The 13,958-nt window shown below is 40.5% G+C and overlaps 1 protein-coding gene across 1 annotated transcript in view; it reads right to left on the reverse strand.

Moving 5' to 3' along the window:
• Dnajc2 (DnaJ heat shock protein family (Hsp40) member C2) overlaps positions 1-13,958 on the reverse strand; it is a 34,062-nt gene that overhangs the window by 13,901 nt on the left and 6,203 nt on the right. Inside the window, exons 3-6 of the mRNA XM_036181013.1 lie at positions 13,587-13,662; positions 10,375-10,473; positions 1,632-1,773; positions 416-496 (exon numbers count right to left, since the gene is read on the reverse strand). Coding sequence (XP_036036906.1) covers positions 416-496; positions 1,632-1,773; positions 10,375-10,473; positions 13,587-13,662 — 398 coding nt within the window. The remainder of the gene's footprint in view (positions 1-415; positions 497-1,631; positions 1,774-10,374; positions 10,474-13,586; positions 13,663-13,958) is intronic.

Here is a 13,958-nt window from a genome sequence, read left to right on the forward strand (position 1 = left end):
GTGTTTAATACGTGTTAATTCTCAAATTGTTTTTCTTCTTCTTCTTCTTTTTTTACTTTTTTGAGACAGGGTTTCTCTGTGTAGCTGTCCTGGAACTCACTCTGTAGACTAGGCTGGCCTTGAACTTACAGATCGGCTAGTCTCTGCCTCCCAAGTGCTGGGATTAAAGGCGTGTGCCACTACTGCCTGGCTCAATTTTCATTTTTACTGCAATCAAGTACTTGATATGTAGATCTCATTGATATATTAATGGAAAACAGACTGAAAGAAGTCATAAAAGGCAACTATAGAAGACACAGAGCATTTCATTTGCTCAGTAAAGGCTCTGCTATTCAAATGTGAACCAACAGACAACTGAGTACTTAATGCTCATCCTTAAAAGATGATCTGTCCTATAGATAGTGTCTTTGCTTACCAGAAAGAATAAAATGCATCTACATCTTCAAATGAGGAGTTCATGTCTCCAAGTTTGGGAACATTTTTTTTATTTGACCATCTGAAATATTAAAACAAAATTTGAATCAAATGAAAGATTTTGAATAAGAGCTCAACCTATATCTAGTTCTTTGAGAAAACAACAGCTTTTACTAACGAATCCCTTCCAACACCTGCAACTAAAAGGCGCAGCTCTCAGCAGTGGTGTGTGAAGCAATGCAGGGGAGGACAGGCTGGGAAATGCTGAGCCACAATCCAACTATCTCCAGTTCCATAGTACAGTAGTAATAGTACAGTAATGTGGCAGCTGCCAGGCATGCTGACTCGAAAAAAGGGCAACTGGTCTCTTCCCAAGCTCACTTACTGCTGTCCTTTAAAAATGCAGCATAGAAGTAAACTGTAGGCCAATATGGTCCAGCAATGCAGATGGATTTCCACCCCCGTCATCCTTTATATCTGAAAAGGATCAGGAGATGAGGAGCTACACTGTCCTATTCTACTAAACAACACAGAGTCGTCTACACCACCTCCAGGAAGCATGTTACAAATTGAGCAGTCACTGGGAGCATTAGCATGCGAGAGTGAAGCCGAGTACTCCAGGAACAGGCATCTCAAGCATTGCTCATGCTCTCCAGTTGACTCCATGTGCAGTCAAGATAGGCCACAAAATGTGCCAGTGGGGATGGAACCAAGAACATAGAAAACCACTGATACTGCATACTATTTTAAGACTCATGTTAATGCCATAAAGTACGTATTAATCTTAAAGATTCAATAATTTACCCTTCGTCAGAGAACCCTTATGAAAATAAGATGCCCAATAAAAGGATCTAGGGTGCAGATGCAGCTCAGTGTGGAGCACATGCACAGCATGTAACCATACCCAGGGTTTCACCCCCAACATCAAAAAGTAAGGATTAACAGCTTCCCTTGACTGCTAACACCGACGAGGATGCAGTCACTGGTAAGGGAACAAAGGAGAGGGGTGTGCTGCTGCCTAGACTCCAGCATCACAGGCTAGCTATTAAGGCAGACAGACTGCTTGTTATTAGGGCTCAGTATAGCAGAGAAGAAAGGAAGGGAGTCTGTGGATATATTTTATAACAAGCTATTACTCAAGAAGACAGTAGAACCCTGAAGCAATACATAAGGTGAGCCATTTGAGCATCCCAAAGGGGATCAGTGCTTTAACTCACCTGGAATTCCTTTCAAACACTGGAGAAAACACTTGAAAAAAATTGTCCTTTGCTTCACTTTTAGAAGGAACCGAGTTGTCAAAAGTAGGATCTACACTGTTAAATGCCCGTCTTTTCACTGGATCAGACAACATTTCATAAGCTGAGAACAAAGTAACATGACACCAGCATGAGGCTAACAATTCTTTTCTATCAGAAAATAAATACTGGCCTAGGGATGTGGCTCTGTAGAGCAACCTGGGTCTGACCACCAACATCACAACAAAACAAGATGGAAAAAAGAAAACAAAAATATCTTTCTGCTAAAAAAAGTTATTTTTATATTTTCGAATTTTGGATGGGAGAGTGCTTAATTTAGGCTTTAAGTGGTCTAACATCGTATGACATAAAATGATGCAATTCCTCTAAGTAGACTAGTGTCAAGACACTATTGTCTCCCTTGGGGGCCTGGACCTAAAGCTTTGCACAAGTCAGGCCATCAATGAACAATTGAAGACTATAACCCTAAGCTGGAGAGGATGCTAGGCAGGTTGGCTCACCTAGAATCCTACCTAAGTGGGACCCGAAGTAGAAAGCTGCTTTGCATTTAAGGCCAGCCAGGGTGTAGTAAGTTCTACCCAAGCCCAGGCTAGAGTATGTAAGACCCTGCCTCCAAAGCAACACTGCTCCAGAAGGCAGACGGACTGAGGGATGGAGGAGATAACTAGAAACACAGCCATTAGATTTCAGGGTTCTAAAAGGCTTCTGAGCATTGTGTAAGAGGGACCAGGGAGAAGAAATCTGAAGGGTGCACACGTGTGTCATTGTTTGTACAGAAGCATCACACCATATGGTGGCACATTCCCAGCACTGAGGAGGCAGGGACAGAAAGAGCTTAAGTTTGAGGTCAGTCTGGGCTGCATAGAGACTATCTAAAAACAAAAGCACTACCCAAATATAAAATTACATGTAAGGAAACATATAGTTAGAAATGGTAGTTATCTGTACTGGTTTGCATAATGGGCCATGGCTGTGTAAACAGCTATAAATAACTGTGTGACCTATTATATAATTAACATTTTTTTTTGCAGTGGTGGGGGCTGTGCACTTACACATGCCAGGCAAATGTTCTGCTACTGAGCATCACCTCTATCCAAATCAATTTAAAATTTGTAAAATCTCTGAGTAACAGATTAGTTCCACAACGATCTAAAATGGCAAAAGAACTTACAATGCACTACCAAACTGAACACTCACATGAGGCCCAAAAGTACAGGCCTGTAAACCAACCTACCAGGCAGGGAGAGGTAGGATTGGAAATTCAAGGCCTGCCTGGACTATAGTGACTTCAAGGCCAGCTGGGCAATTAATTTAGTGAGACCCAGTTTTCTCAAAAAAAAAAAAAAAGGGGGGGGGGGGGGGGAGCTGTGCTGTAGTTCAGTGGTAAGGTCACAATGATGTTAGACCACTTAAAGCCTAAATTAAGCACTCTCCCATCCAAAATTTGAAAATATAAAAATAACTTTTTTTAAGCAGGTGGTTTGATGCCTAGTACTACACAAACATACCAATATGTTTGTACATGTATGTGTGTATATAAACGTATTTATATGATCAACTACTGGATGAGCGATAAGTATGGTTAAGAATCACCTGGGAGTTAGGTGCCGCAATGAATGCTTGCAATCACAGCAATGAGAAGCTGAGACAGATGGAGAATTTAAGGTCAGTCTGGGCTGAGTAAGGCTTCCCTTAAAACAAAGCAAAGCCTGTTACCTGAGATCCTGACAGAATGCAGACTGTAACCAGGGCAGGGCCTGAGGTCTTGCATTTCTAAAAGATTGCTAGGTGCTGGGGTTAAAGTCAAGGCAATCTCACTGTGCAGAAGCTCCAGGAAAACCAGCAGCAATCACGACACAGCTGCGATGTTTTCAGATGTTATCAGGGCTCCCATCCGGACCAGAGGTGAGAGACTGGTGTCATATGCAGGGAGGCCTGCCCCAAGGTCCCATCCCTGGGCCCCAGCCGTTCCTGGGGAAGACCCGCCCGAGACCCCTGCCTCTTTCTGAGACTTAGAGACCAGCCCCCAGCTCCCATCCGCCCAGAACACCCATGCAGCCCAAAGAGCTCCCATCCAGCCCAGAGAAAGAGAGAGCTCTCACTGGACAAAGAGCCGTCATTGGACCAAGAATAAATTCAGGAGACAGGGAATCTACCAGTCCTGATTAGACCAAAAGTAGCTTTCTGAGAAGTAGAATCCGCCACCTCTCATTGGACCAAGAGAGGCTTCCTGAAACGCCCAATCTGTTAGCTCTGACTGGACCAAGCCCGGATAAGACCAAGAAAGAATCCACAAAGAGATAGGCAAACATCAAGGCAGATGTACATGCAACAACATAAAGAGCAATATAGCATCACCAGAACCTAGCCCTCCTCCAACAGCAAGACCTGAACATCACAAAGTGGATGAAGCAGAACAAAGCAACCTTAAGAATAGCATCATGAAGATGCTAGAGTCCTTTAAAGAAAAAAATCAAAAATGAAATTGAGGAAAAGATAAACAAAAAAGTGGAGGAAATCAATAAAGAAAATGAGAAAAAGTCAAACAAAAAATGGGAAGAACTCTATAAAAAAAACTAGAGGAAAAGACAAAGAAAGCAGGAGAAAATCCCTTAAAGAAAATCATGAAAAAGCAATGAAACAGATGAGGGAAACAGTCCAAGACCTGAAAAGGGAAATAGAAACAATAAAGAAGACACAGAGGGAATGCTGGAAATAGAAAATCTGAGTAAACGAACAGAAATTCAGATGAAAGTATAACCAAGAGAATACAAGAGATGGAAGAGAGGATCTCTGGTGTAGAGGATACAACAGAGGAAATGGATTCGGCAGTCAAAGAAAATACCAAAGCCAAAAAAGTCATAACACAAAATGTCCAAGAAATCTGGGACACCATGAAAAGACCAAATCTAAGAATAATAGGGATAGAGGAAGGAAAAGAATACCAACTCAAAGGCACAGAAAATAAATTTAACAAGATGATACAAGAAAACATTCACAACTTAAAAAAAAAGGAAATGCCTATGAAGATACAAGAAACCTATAGAACACCAAACAGACTAGACCCCCCAAAAAAGTCCCCTAGCCACATAATAATTAAACAACTAAACGTACAGAATAAAGAAAGACTATTAAGAGCAGCAAAGGAAAAAGGCCAAGTGACTTATGAAGGCAAACCCATCAGAATAACACCCGATTTCTCAATGGAGACTTTGAAAGCCAGAAGGACCTGGACAGATGTAATGCAGACACTAAGAGACCATGGATGCCAGCCTAGACTAATATACCCAGCAAAACTTTCAATCATCATAGGTGGAGTGAACAAGACCTTCCAAGACAAAACCAGATTTAAACAATACTTATCCACAAACCCAGCCCTACAGAAAGCACTAGAAGGAAAATTCCAACCTAAGGAAGGCAGATACACCCATGAAAACACAGGCAATAGATAAACTCACAGCAGTAAACCCCAAAGAAGAGAAGTACACACACACACTACCACCAAAAAATAAAAATAACAACAGGAATGAACAATCACTGGTCATTAATATCCCTTAATATCAATGGACTAAATTCACCTATAAAAAGACACAGACTAACAGAATGGATATGAAAACAGGACCCATCTTTCTGCTGCATACAAGAAACATACCTCAAATTCAAAGATAGACACTAGTTAAGAATAAAAAGCTGGGAAAAGTCTTTCCTATCAAATGGTATTAAGAAGCAAGTGGGTGTAGCCATCCTAATATCCAGCAAAATAAATTTCAAACTAAAATCAATCAAAAGATATGAGGAAGGGCATTACATACTCATGGCAGGAAAGATCCACCAAGATGAAGTTTCAATTCTGAACATTTATGCCCCAAACACAAGGGCACCCACATATGCAAAAGAAACATTACTAAAGCTTAAATCACATATCAAACCTCAACCATTAATAGTGAGATACTTCCAACACCCCACTCTCACACACTGCCAAATCAAAACTTCACAGAGAAATAAAGGACTTAACTGATGTTATGACTCAAATGGACTTAATCGATATCTACAGAACATTCCATCCGAACAAAAAAGAATATACCTTCTTCTCAGCACCCCATGGAACCACATACTTGGCCAAAAAGCAAATCTCAACAGATACAAAACAATTGGAATAACCTCCTGTGTTCTATAAGACCACCACGGTTTAAAGTTAGATTTCAACAACAGAAAAAAACTACAGAAAACTTACAATCTCATGGAAACTGAATAATGATCAACTGAATCACCAATGGGTTAAGGAAGAAATAAAGAAATAAATTAAAGACTTCCTAGAGATCAATGAAAATGAATACACCACATACCCAAACTTATGGGACACTATGAAAAAAGTGCTAAGAGGGAAATTCATAGCACTAAATGCCCACATAAAGAAGTTGGAGAAATCTCACACTAGTGACTTGACAGCACACATGAAGGCTCTAGAACAAGAAGAAGCAAAGTCACCTAGGAGGAATAGACACCAGGAAATAATTCAAATTGAGAGCTGAAATGAATAAAATAGAAACAAAGAGAATACAAAAAATTAATGAAACAAAAAGTTGGGTCTTTGAGAAAATAAACAAGATAGACAAGCCCTTATCCAAACTAGCCAAAAGACGGGGAGAGAGAGAGAGAGAGAGAGAGAGAGAGAGAGAGAGAGAGAGCATCCAAATTCACAAAATCAGAAATGAAAAGGGGGACATAACAACTAACACTGTGGAAATCCAGAAAATCATGTCATACTTCAAAAACCTCTACTCCACAAAACTGGAAAATCTCAAAGAAATGGATACTTTTCTGGATAGGTACCACATACCTAAGCTAAATCAAAACCAGATAAACTATTTAAATAGTCCAGTAACCCGTAAGGAAATAGAATCAGTCATTAAAAGTCTCCCAACCAAAAAAAGCCCAGGACCAGATGGTTTCAGTGTAGAATTCTACCAGATCTTCAAAGAAGAGTTAATACAAATACTCTTTAAATTGTTCCACACAATGGAAACAGAAGGAACATTACCAAACTCCTTCTATGAGGCTACAATTACCCTGATTCCCAAACCAAACAAAGATGCAACAAAGAAAGAGGGCTCAGAGGTTAAGAGCACTGACTGCTCTTCCAGAGGTCCTGAGTTCAATTCCCAGCACCCACATGGTGGCTCATAACCATCTGTAATGAGATCTGGTGCCCTCTTCTGGCCTGCAGTCACTTATGCTGTATATATAATAAATAAATAAAATTTAAAAAAAAAAGAAAGAAAACTACAGACCGATCTCCCTCATGAACATTGATGCAAAAATACTCAATAAAACACTGGCAAACAGACTCCAAGAACACATCAAAACAATTATCCACCATGATCAAGTAGGTTTCATCCCAGGGATGCAAGGATGGTTCAACATCCAAAAGTTTGTCAATGTAATACACCATATAAACAAACTCAAAGAAAAAAACCACATGATCATCTCACTAGATGCTGAAAAGGAATTTGACAAAATCCAACACCCCTTCATGATAAAGGTCCTGGAGAGATCAGGAATACAGGGAACATACCTAAACATAATAAAGGCAATCTATAGCAAGCCAACAGCCAACATCAAATTAAATGGAGAGAAACTCAAAGCGATTCCACTAAAATCAGAAACAAGGCAAGGCTATCTGATCTCCCCATACTTACTCAATATAGTACTTGAAGTTCTAGCCAGAGCAATAAGACAACATAAGGAGATTAAGGGGATACAAATTGGAAAGGAAAAAGTCAAGCTTTCGCTATTTGCAGATGACATGATAGTATACATGAGTGACCCCAAAAATTCAACCAAGGAACTGATACAGCTAATAAAAACCTTCAGCAACATAGCAGGATACAATATTAACTAAAAAAAAAAAAAACAGTAGCCCTCTTATATACAAATGACAAATGGGCTGAGAAAGAAATCAGAGATATATCACCCTTTACAATAGCCACAAATGATATAAAATACCTTGGGGTTACTCTAACTAAGCAAGTGAAGGATTTATATGACAAGAACTTTAAGTCCCTTAGCCAGGCGGTGGTGACGCACGCCTTTAATCCCAGCACTCGGGAGGCAGAGCCAGGCGGATCTTTGTGAGTTCAAGGTCAGCCTGGGCTACCAAGTGAGTACCAGGAAAGGCACAAAGCTACACAGAGAAACCCTGTCTCGAAAAACCAAAAAAAAAAAAAAAAAAAAAAAAAAAGAACTTTAAGTCCCTGAAAAATGAAAATGGAAAGATCTCCCATGCTCATGGATAGGCAGGATTAACATAGTAAAAATGGCAATTTTACCAAAAGCAATCTACAGATTCAATGCAATCCCCATCAAAACGCCAACACAATTCTTCACAGACTTGGAAAGAATAATACTCAACTTCATATGGAAAAACAAAAAACCCAGGATAGCCAAAAGAAGCTTGTACAATAAAACAACCTCTGGAGGCATAACAATCCCTGACTTCAAACTCTACTATAGAGCTACAGTAATAAAAACAGCTTGGTAGTGGCATAAAAATCGACATGTGGACCAATGGAATTGAATTGAAGCCCCTGACATTGATCTGCACACCTAAGAACGTTTAATTTTTTACAAAGGAGCCAAAACTGGTCAATGGAAAAAAGAAAGCATCTTCAACAAATGGTGCTGGCATAACTGGATGTCAACATGTAGAAGGCTGCAAAATAGATCCATATCTGTCACTGTGCCCAAAACTTAAGTCCAAGTGGATCAAAGTCCTCAATACAAATCCAGTTACACTGAACCTGATAGAAGAGAAAGTAGGAAGTAGTCTTGAACACATTGGCACCGGAAATCACTTCCTAAATATAATACCAGTAGCACAGACACTGAGAGCAACAATTGATCAATGGGACCTGTTGAAACTGAGAAGCTTTTGTAGAGCAAAGGACACGGTCAACAAGACAAAGTGACAGCCTACAGAATGGGAAAAGATCTTCACCAACCCCACATCTGACAGAGGGCTGATATCCAAAATATATAAAGAACTCAAGAAATTAGACATCAAAATGCCCATCAGTCCAATTAAAAAATGGGCTATAGAGCTACACAGAGAATTTTCAACAGAGGAAGCTAAAATGGCTGAAAGACTAATCATCAGGGAAATGCAAATCGAAATGACTCTGAGATACCTGTCAGAATGATAAGATCAAAAACACTGAAGATAGCTTATACTGGAGAGGATGTGGAGCAAGGGGAACTCTCCTCCACTGCTGGTGGGAATGCAAGCTTGTACAGCCACTTTGGAAATCAATATGGTATTTCCTTAGAAAATTGGGAATCCATCTCCCCCAAGACCCAGCTATAGCACTCTTGGGCATATACCCAAGGAATGCTCAATCATACCACAAGGGCATTTGCTCAGCTATGTTCATAGCAGCATTGTTTGTAATAGCCAGAACCTGGAAACAACCTAGATGCCCTTCAACTAAAGAATGGATAAAGAAAATGTGTACATATACACAATGGAGTACTACTCAGCAGAGAAAAACAATGACATCATGAGGTTTGCAGGTAAAGGGATGGATCTAGAAAAAATCATCCTGAGTGAGGTAACCCAGACTCAGAAAGACAAACATGGTATGTACTCACTCATAGGAGGATACTAGATGTAAAACAAAGGATGACTAGACTACTACTCACAACTCCAGGGAGGCTACCTAGTAAAGAGGACCCTAAGAAAGATACAAGGATCGCCCAATGACAGAGAAATGGATGAGATCTACATGAACAACCTGGACATGAGGAGGGGTAATGAAGGGCAAGGGTCGGGGGAAAGAAAGCTTAGGGGAATGTGAGATCCCAGCTGGGTCAAGAACAGAGAGGGAGAACAAGGAATAACAGCCCATGATAAATGAAGACCACATGAGAACAGGAAGAAACAAAGTGCTAGAGAGTACCCCAGAAATCCACAGTGATACCTCCACTGTAGACTACTGGCAATGATTGAGAGAAAGCCTGAACTGACCTACTCTGGTGATCGGTGACCAAACACCCTAACTGTCGTGGTAGAACTCTCATCCAGTGACTGATGGAAGCAGATGCAGAGAGCCACAGCCAGGCCCCAGGTGGAGCTCCAGGTGTCCAATCAGCCAGAAATAGGAGGGATTGTATGAGTGAGAGATGTTGAGACCATGATTAGAAAAAGCACAGGTACAAACAGCCAAACTAATGGAAACACATGAAGTATGAACCAATACCTGAGGAGCCCCCAACTGGATCAGGCCCTCTGGATAAGTGAGACAGTCGATTAGCTTGAACTGTTTGGGAGGCCCCCAGGCAATGGGACAGAGACCTGTCCTTAGTGCATGAGCTGGCTTTTTGGAGCCTGGGGCCTATGCTGGGACACTTTGCTCAGCCTAGGTGAAGGGAGGAGGGGACTGGACCTGCCTCGACTGAATCTATGAGGCTGAGCTGAATCCCCAGGGGAGTCCTTGCCCTGGAAGAGATGAGAATGGAGGATGGAATGAAGCGGGGGCAGGAGGAGGGAGGACAGCGGAATCTGTGGCTGATATGTAAAATTAAATTAAATTATAAAATTAAAAAATAATAATAAAAATAAAATTTAAAAAAATGTTATCAGGTAGTTAAATGAAATGCAGCAAACAGCAGACAGTGCTCTAACCTTGCGTGTGAAGTGTTGGCTTACCTTTAGTTATACAAGTGAAGTAGTCATTGTCTCCTTCTTTGATTGGTTCCCCAGCTGCTTTCCGTTTGTCTGGGTGATGTTTTAGGACCATTGCTTTATCTGCAGAATCAATCAGTTATCGTTGATTTTAGGGGTAATTCTTTAGTAACTTGAAAATTTTTTTTCTTTAATTTTAAAAGTTAATTTTATTGATATTTTGAAATCCACTGCCTGTCATAAATTCAACCAAAATAATAAACAGCCTATGACCTTTTTTTGTCTGTTTGGTTTGGTTTTTTGAGACAGTTTCTCTGTGTATCCCTGGCTGTCCTGGAACTTGCTCTGTAGACCAGGCTGGCCTTGAACTCACAGAGTTCTGCCTCTGCCTCCTGAGTGCTGGAATTAAAGTGTGCACCACCACCTTCCAGCTTAGCCTCTAATTTTTTAACCTTTCCTGTTTTCCTCCTCCAAACCTCATTGGGGGCTATTATCCTGTCTTGTCTACTTCCTTCCCACACTCTACTTAGTGCTACCTCTCTCAGACAATCAAGCTAAATATCTATCTTTAGCCACTATTTTTTAAAACAATATAATATATTAAGGCAATGAGCTTGCTTAGGATACAGCTCTAGTTCTCAACCTTTTAATCTTTATAGTAAGGATTCTACTTTAAAAAAGGAATCTGGTCATTTTCTGGGAACCCAGAGATGGACCTCCCCAAAGAATCCATCAATCTGGCCAGTATTTAATTAAAGCTTGCTTCATATTTGGCAAAAAAAAAAAAAAAAAGGAATCTATTAATAGCGTTTTCATTTCTGTTACTTCCAATGTGACTGTTTCTTTAAGTTGTTTAAATCTTATGTATTTCATTCCCCTGAGGTAATTTTCGGCAGTAAATTCTAAGAATGCTCAGATTTTGAGTGTACAGTTCAATGACTCTGCAAGTGTGTATACTGCAGCTAGCCACACTACACTCAAGGAGACAGAAAGGCTACTTGGTTACACATTTCCTTCCCAGATAACCTTCCCTAGACAACCCCCATCCCTACTAAGCTGAGCAGGAGTTTTCTGACTTATGTGTGCTCTGGAATCATAAGATGTAGGTCAGCAGGTCTCCAAGCCAGGCTTTTTTGTCAATATTGTGGTTTGAGATTCATCCACATTTCAGGAGGGTGTCCTGGTGGTTTGTTCTTATTCTGTATTGCTGAGTAGTATTCAGCTGTACCAAAATACACTAGTTTGTGTATTTATTTTCCTGTTAGTGAACATTTGAGTGGTCTCCCATTTGTGGACAAGTTGATAACACTATTATGAACACTTCTCTAGAAATCTTTTCATGGGCACATCCAATCTGGCTATTTCTATATATTCTACATATAGAAGGTTCAGCAATATGAGATACATTTGTTTTCTGACGGCCAAGATTTTCTTTCAGCTTGGATATAATAGCCATTTCTCCATCTGTGCTGGCGAAGAGGCATTTCACTGTATCTAGTTCAAGTAGAAAGTACTAAACAGGGGCTGGAGAGATGGCTCAGTGGCTAAGAGCATACTGGATATTCTTCCAGAGGTCCTGAGTTCAATTCCCAGCAACCACATGGTGGCTCACAGCCATCTGCAATGAAAGCTGGTGCCCTCTTCTGGCCTGCAGGCATACATACAAGCAGAATAGTGCATGCATAATAAATAAATAAATCTTAAAAAAAAAAAAAAAAAGTACTAAAGATTATTAGGTTGCTCACAGAAACTCTAAAAACCTATGAACCAAGCTATCTTGGAATCCCAAGAATCAAACATTGGACAATTCAGCAGTACATGTTCCTGAGTGCTGTTTCCAATAATCACTTGGTCTCATAGTGCAGAATACCAGCTATGACCATATCATTCAGCCAGTGAAAGCTTTGGGCTTCTCTCTTCCTTCTCATCTATCCTGGCCAGCAGGAAGATTCTGTGTAACTCATGTTGATCTCTGAAATATGTGCTTATTAGTAAATCTAAGTCACAAGCTACGCTAGGCAATCTTAAGACATCAATACAGTCAGGTGTGTGGTGGCATACACCTGTAATCCCAGCACTTGGCAGGCTAAAGTAGAAGGATCACAAATTTGAGGGCAGTGTGGCCTACACAGTGATATACTGTATCAAAAAGCAAAAAACAGGGTTGGAGAGATGGCTTAGCAGTTAAAAGTACAATTACTCTTGCAAAGAACTTGAATTTGATTTTTAGCACTCACAATGGATGGCTTACAACTTCCTGTAACTCCATCTCCAGGGAATCTGATAATCTCTTCTGTCCTTTGAGGATGCCTGCACTCATGTGCACATACCCACATACAGACAGACACATCATCTAAGTTTTGAAAATTAAAAGCTTTTTAAAGCAAAACTAAGACAGGCACAATCTTTTAATCAGACCTGAATATGGTGATGTATACCCCATCACCCCTGAAATTCCAGCACCTGGAAGGCAGATTCAGAAGGATATAAGGTACGAGCCAGCAAGACCTCGTTCCTCTCTCACCTGAAAAAAAAACCTCAAAGCAAAAATGGACTAGATGGGTGGAGCAGGAGGGAGGGGGAACTGGGGCTGGTATGTAAAATGGAAAAAATTTTAATAAATATATTTAATTAAAAAAAATGATGAGGTTGGGGATTTAGCTCAGTGGTAGAGTGCTTGCCTAGCAAGCGCAAAGCCTGGGTTCGATTCTCAGCTCAAAAAAAAAAAAAAAAAAGGACTAGATGTGAAGCTCAATGGCAGAGAAATGGCCTATGACTTAGGGCCTCAGGTTTGATCCCCAGACACAACCAAAATCCCAAACAAATCTGTCCCTGGTGGACAATTATTGTTACAGTGATTTGATCTCTTCCTTCAGGAATTTCATCTCTTTGTTCTTTCTACCTGAACTGTCTGAGAACACTCAAGGTTCCCACCACCTTCCTTTTCTTTCTTTCTTTTTTTTTTTTTTTTTTTTTTTGGTTTTTCGAGACAGGGTTTCTCTGTGTAGCTTTGGAACCTGTCTTAGAACTTGCTCTGTAGACCAAGGTGGCCTTGAACTCATAGAGATCTGCCTGCCTCTGCCTCCAGAGCACTGGGATTAAAGGCATGTGCACTACCGCCACCCAGCTCCACCTTCCTTTTCTAAGGGTCTCATGTACTTGAGGTTGCTCCATTCCCTGAGTCTGGGATTACATTTCTTGTATTAATATCCAACTATTTCAAAACAAGTACTTACGAGCTGCTTTGATCTGTCTCTGTGTGGCTTTGTATCTGACGTGGCCAAGTCCAAGAACTGCATAATGATCTTGATTCTGATAACACACAAAAGGGGGTTAAAGCCAAACAGAATACATTTAACCCTTTGTGTTCCATTACCACAAAAACTATTTTCCAAAGTGAGATTTTTGGGCTGCAGCCACAGAGCACCTGCTTAGAATGTATAGCCCTAGCTCAATCTCTAACAACACAAACAAACAAATGAAAGTGAAACTTTCATAGCAGAATCCAGTGAGGTTCTGTATAAAATGGGCTTTGCAGTCATGGAAGTTAAGGAGAAGCAGATGACTATACAGCCTTCCTGATGTTTTATGCACATGAGCCTAGTGCT

This window comes from Onychomys torridus, chromosome 3 (genome assembly GCF_903995425.1).
Source record: "Onychomys torridus chromosome 3, mOncTor1.1, whole genome shotgun sequence".
Taxonomy (NCBI): Eukaryota; Metazoa; Chordata; class Mammalia; order Rodentia; family Cricetidae; genus Onychomys; species Onychomys torridus.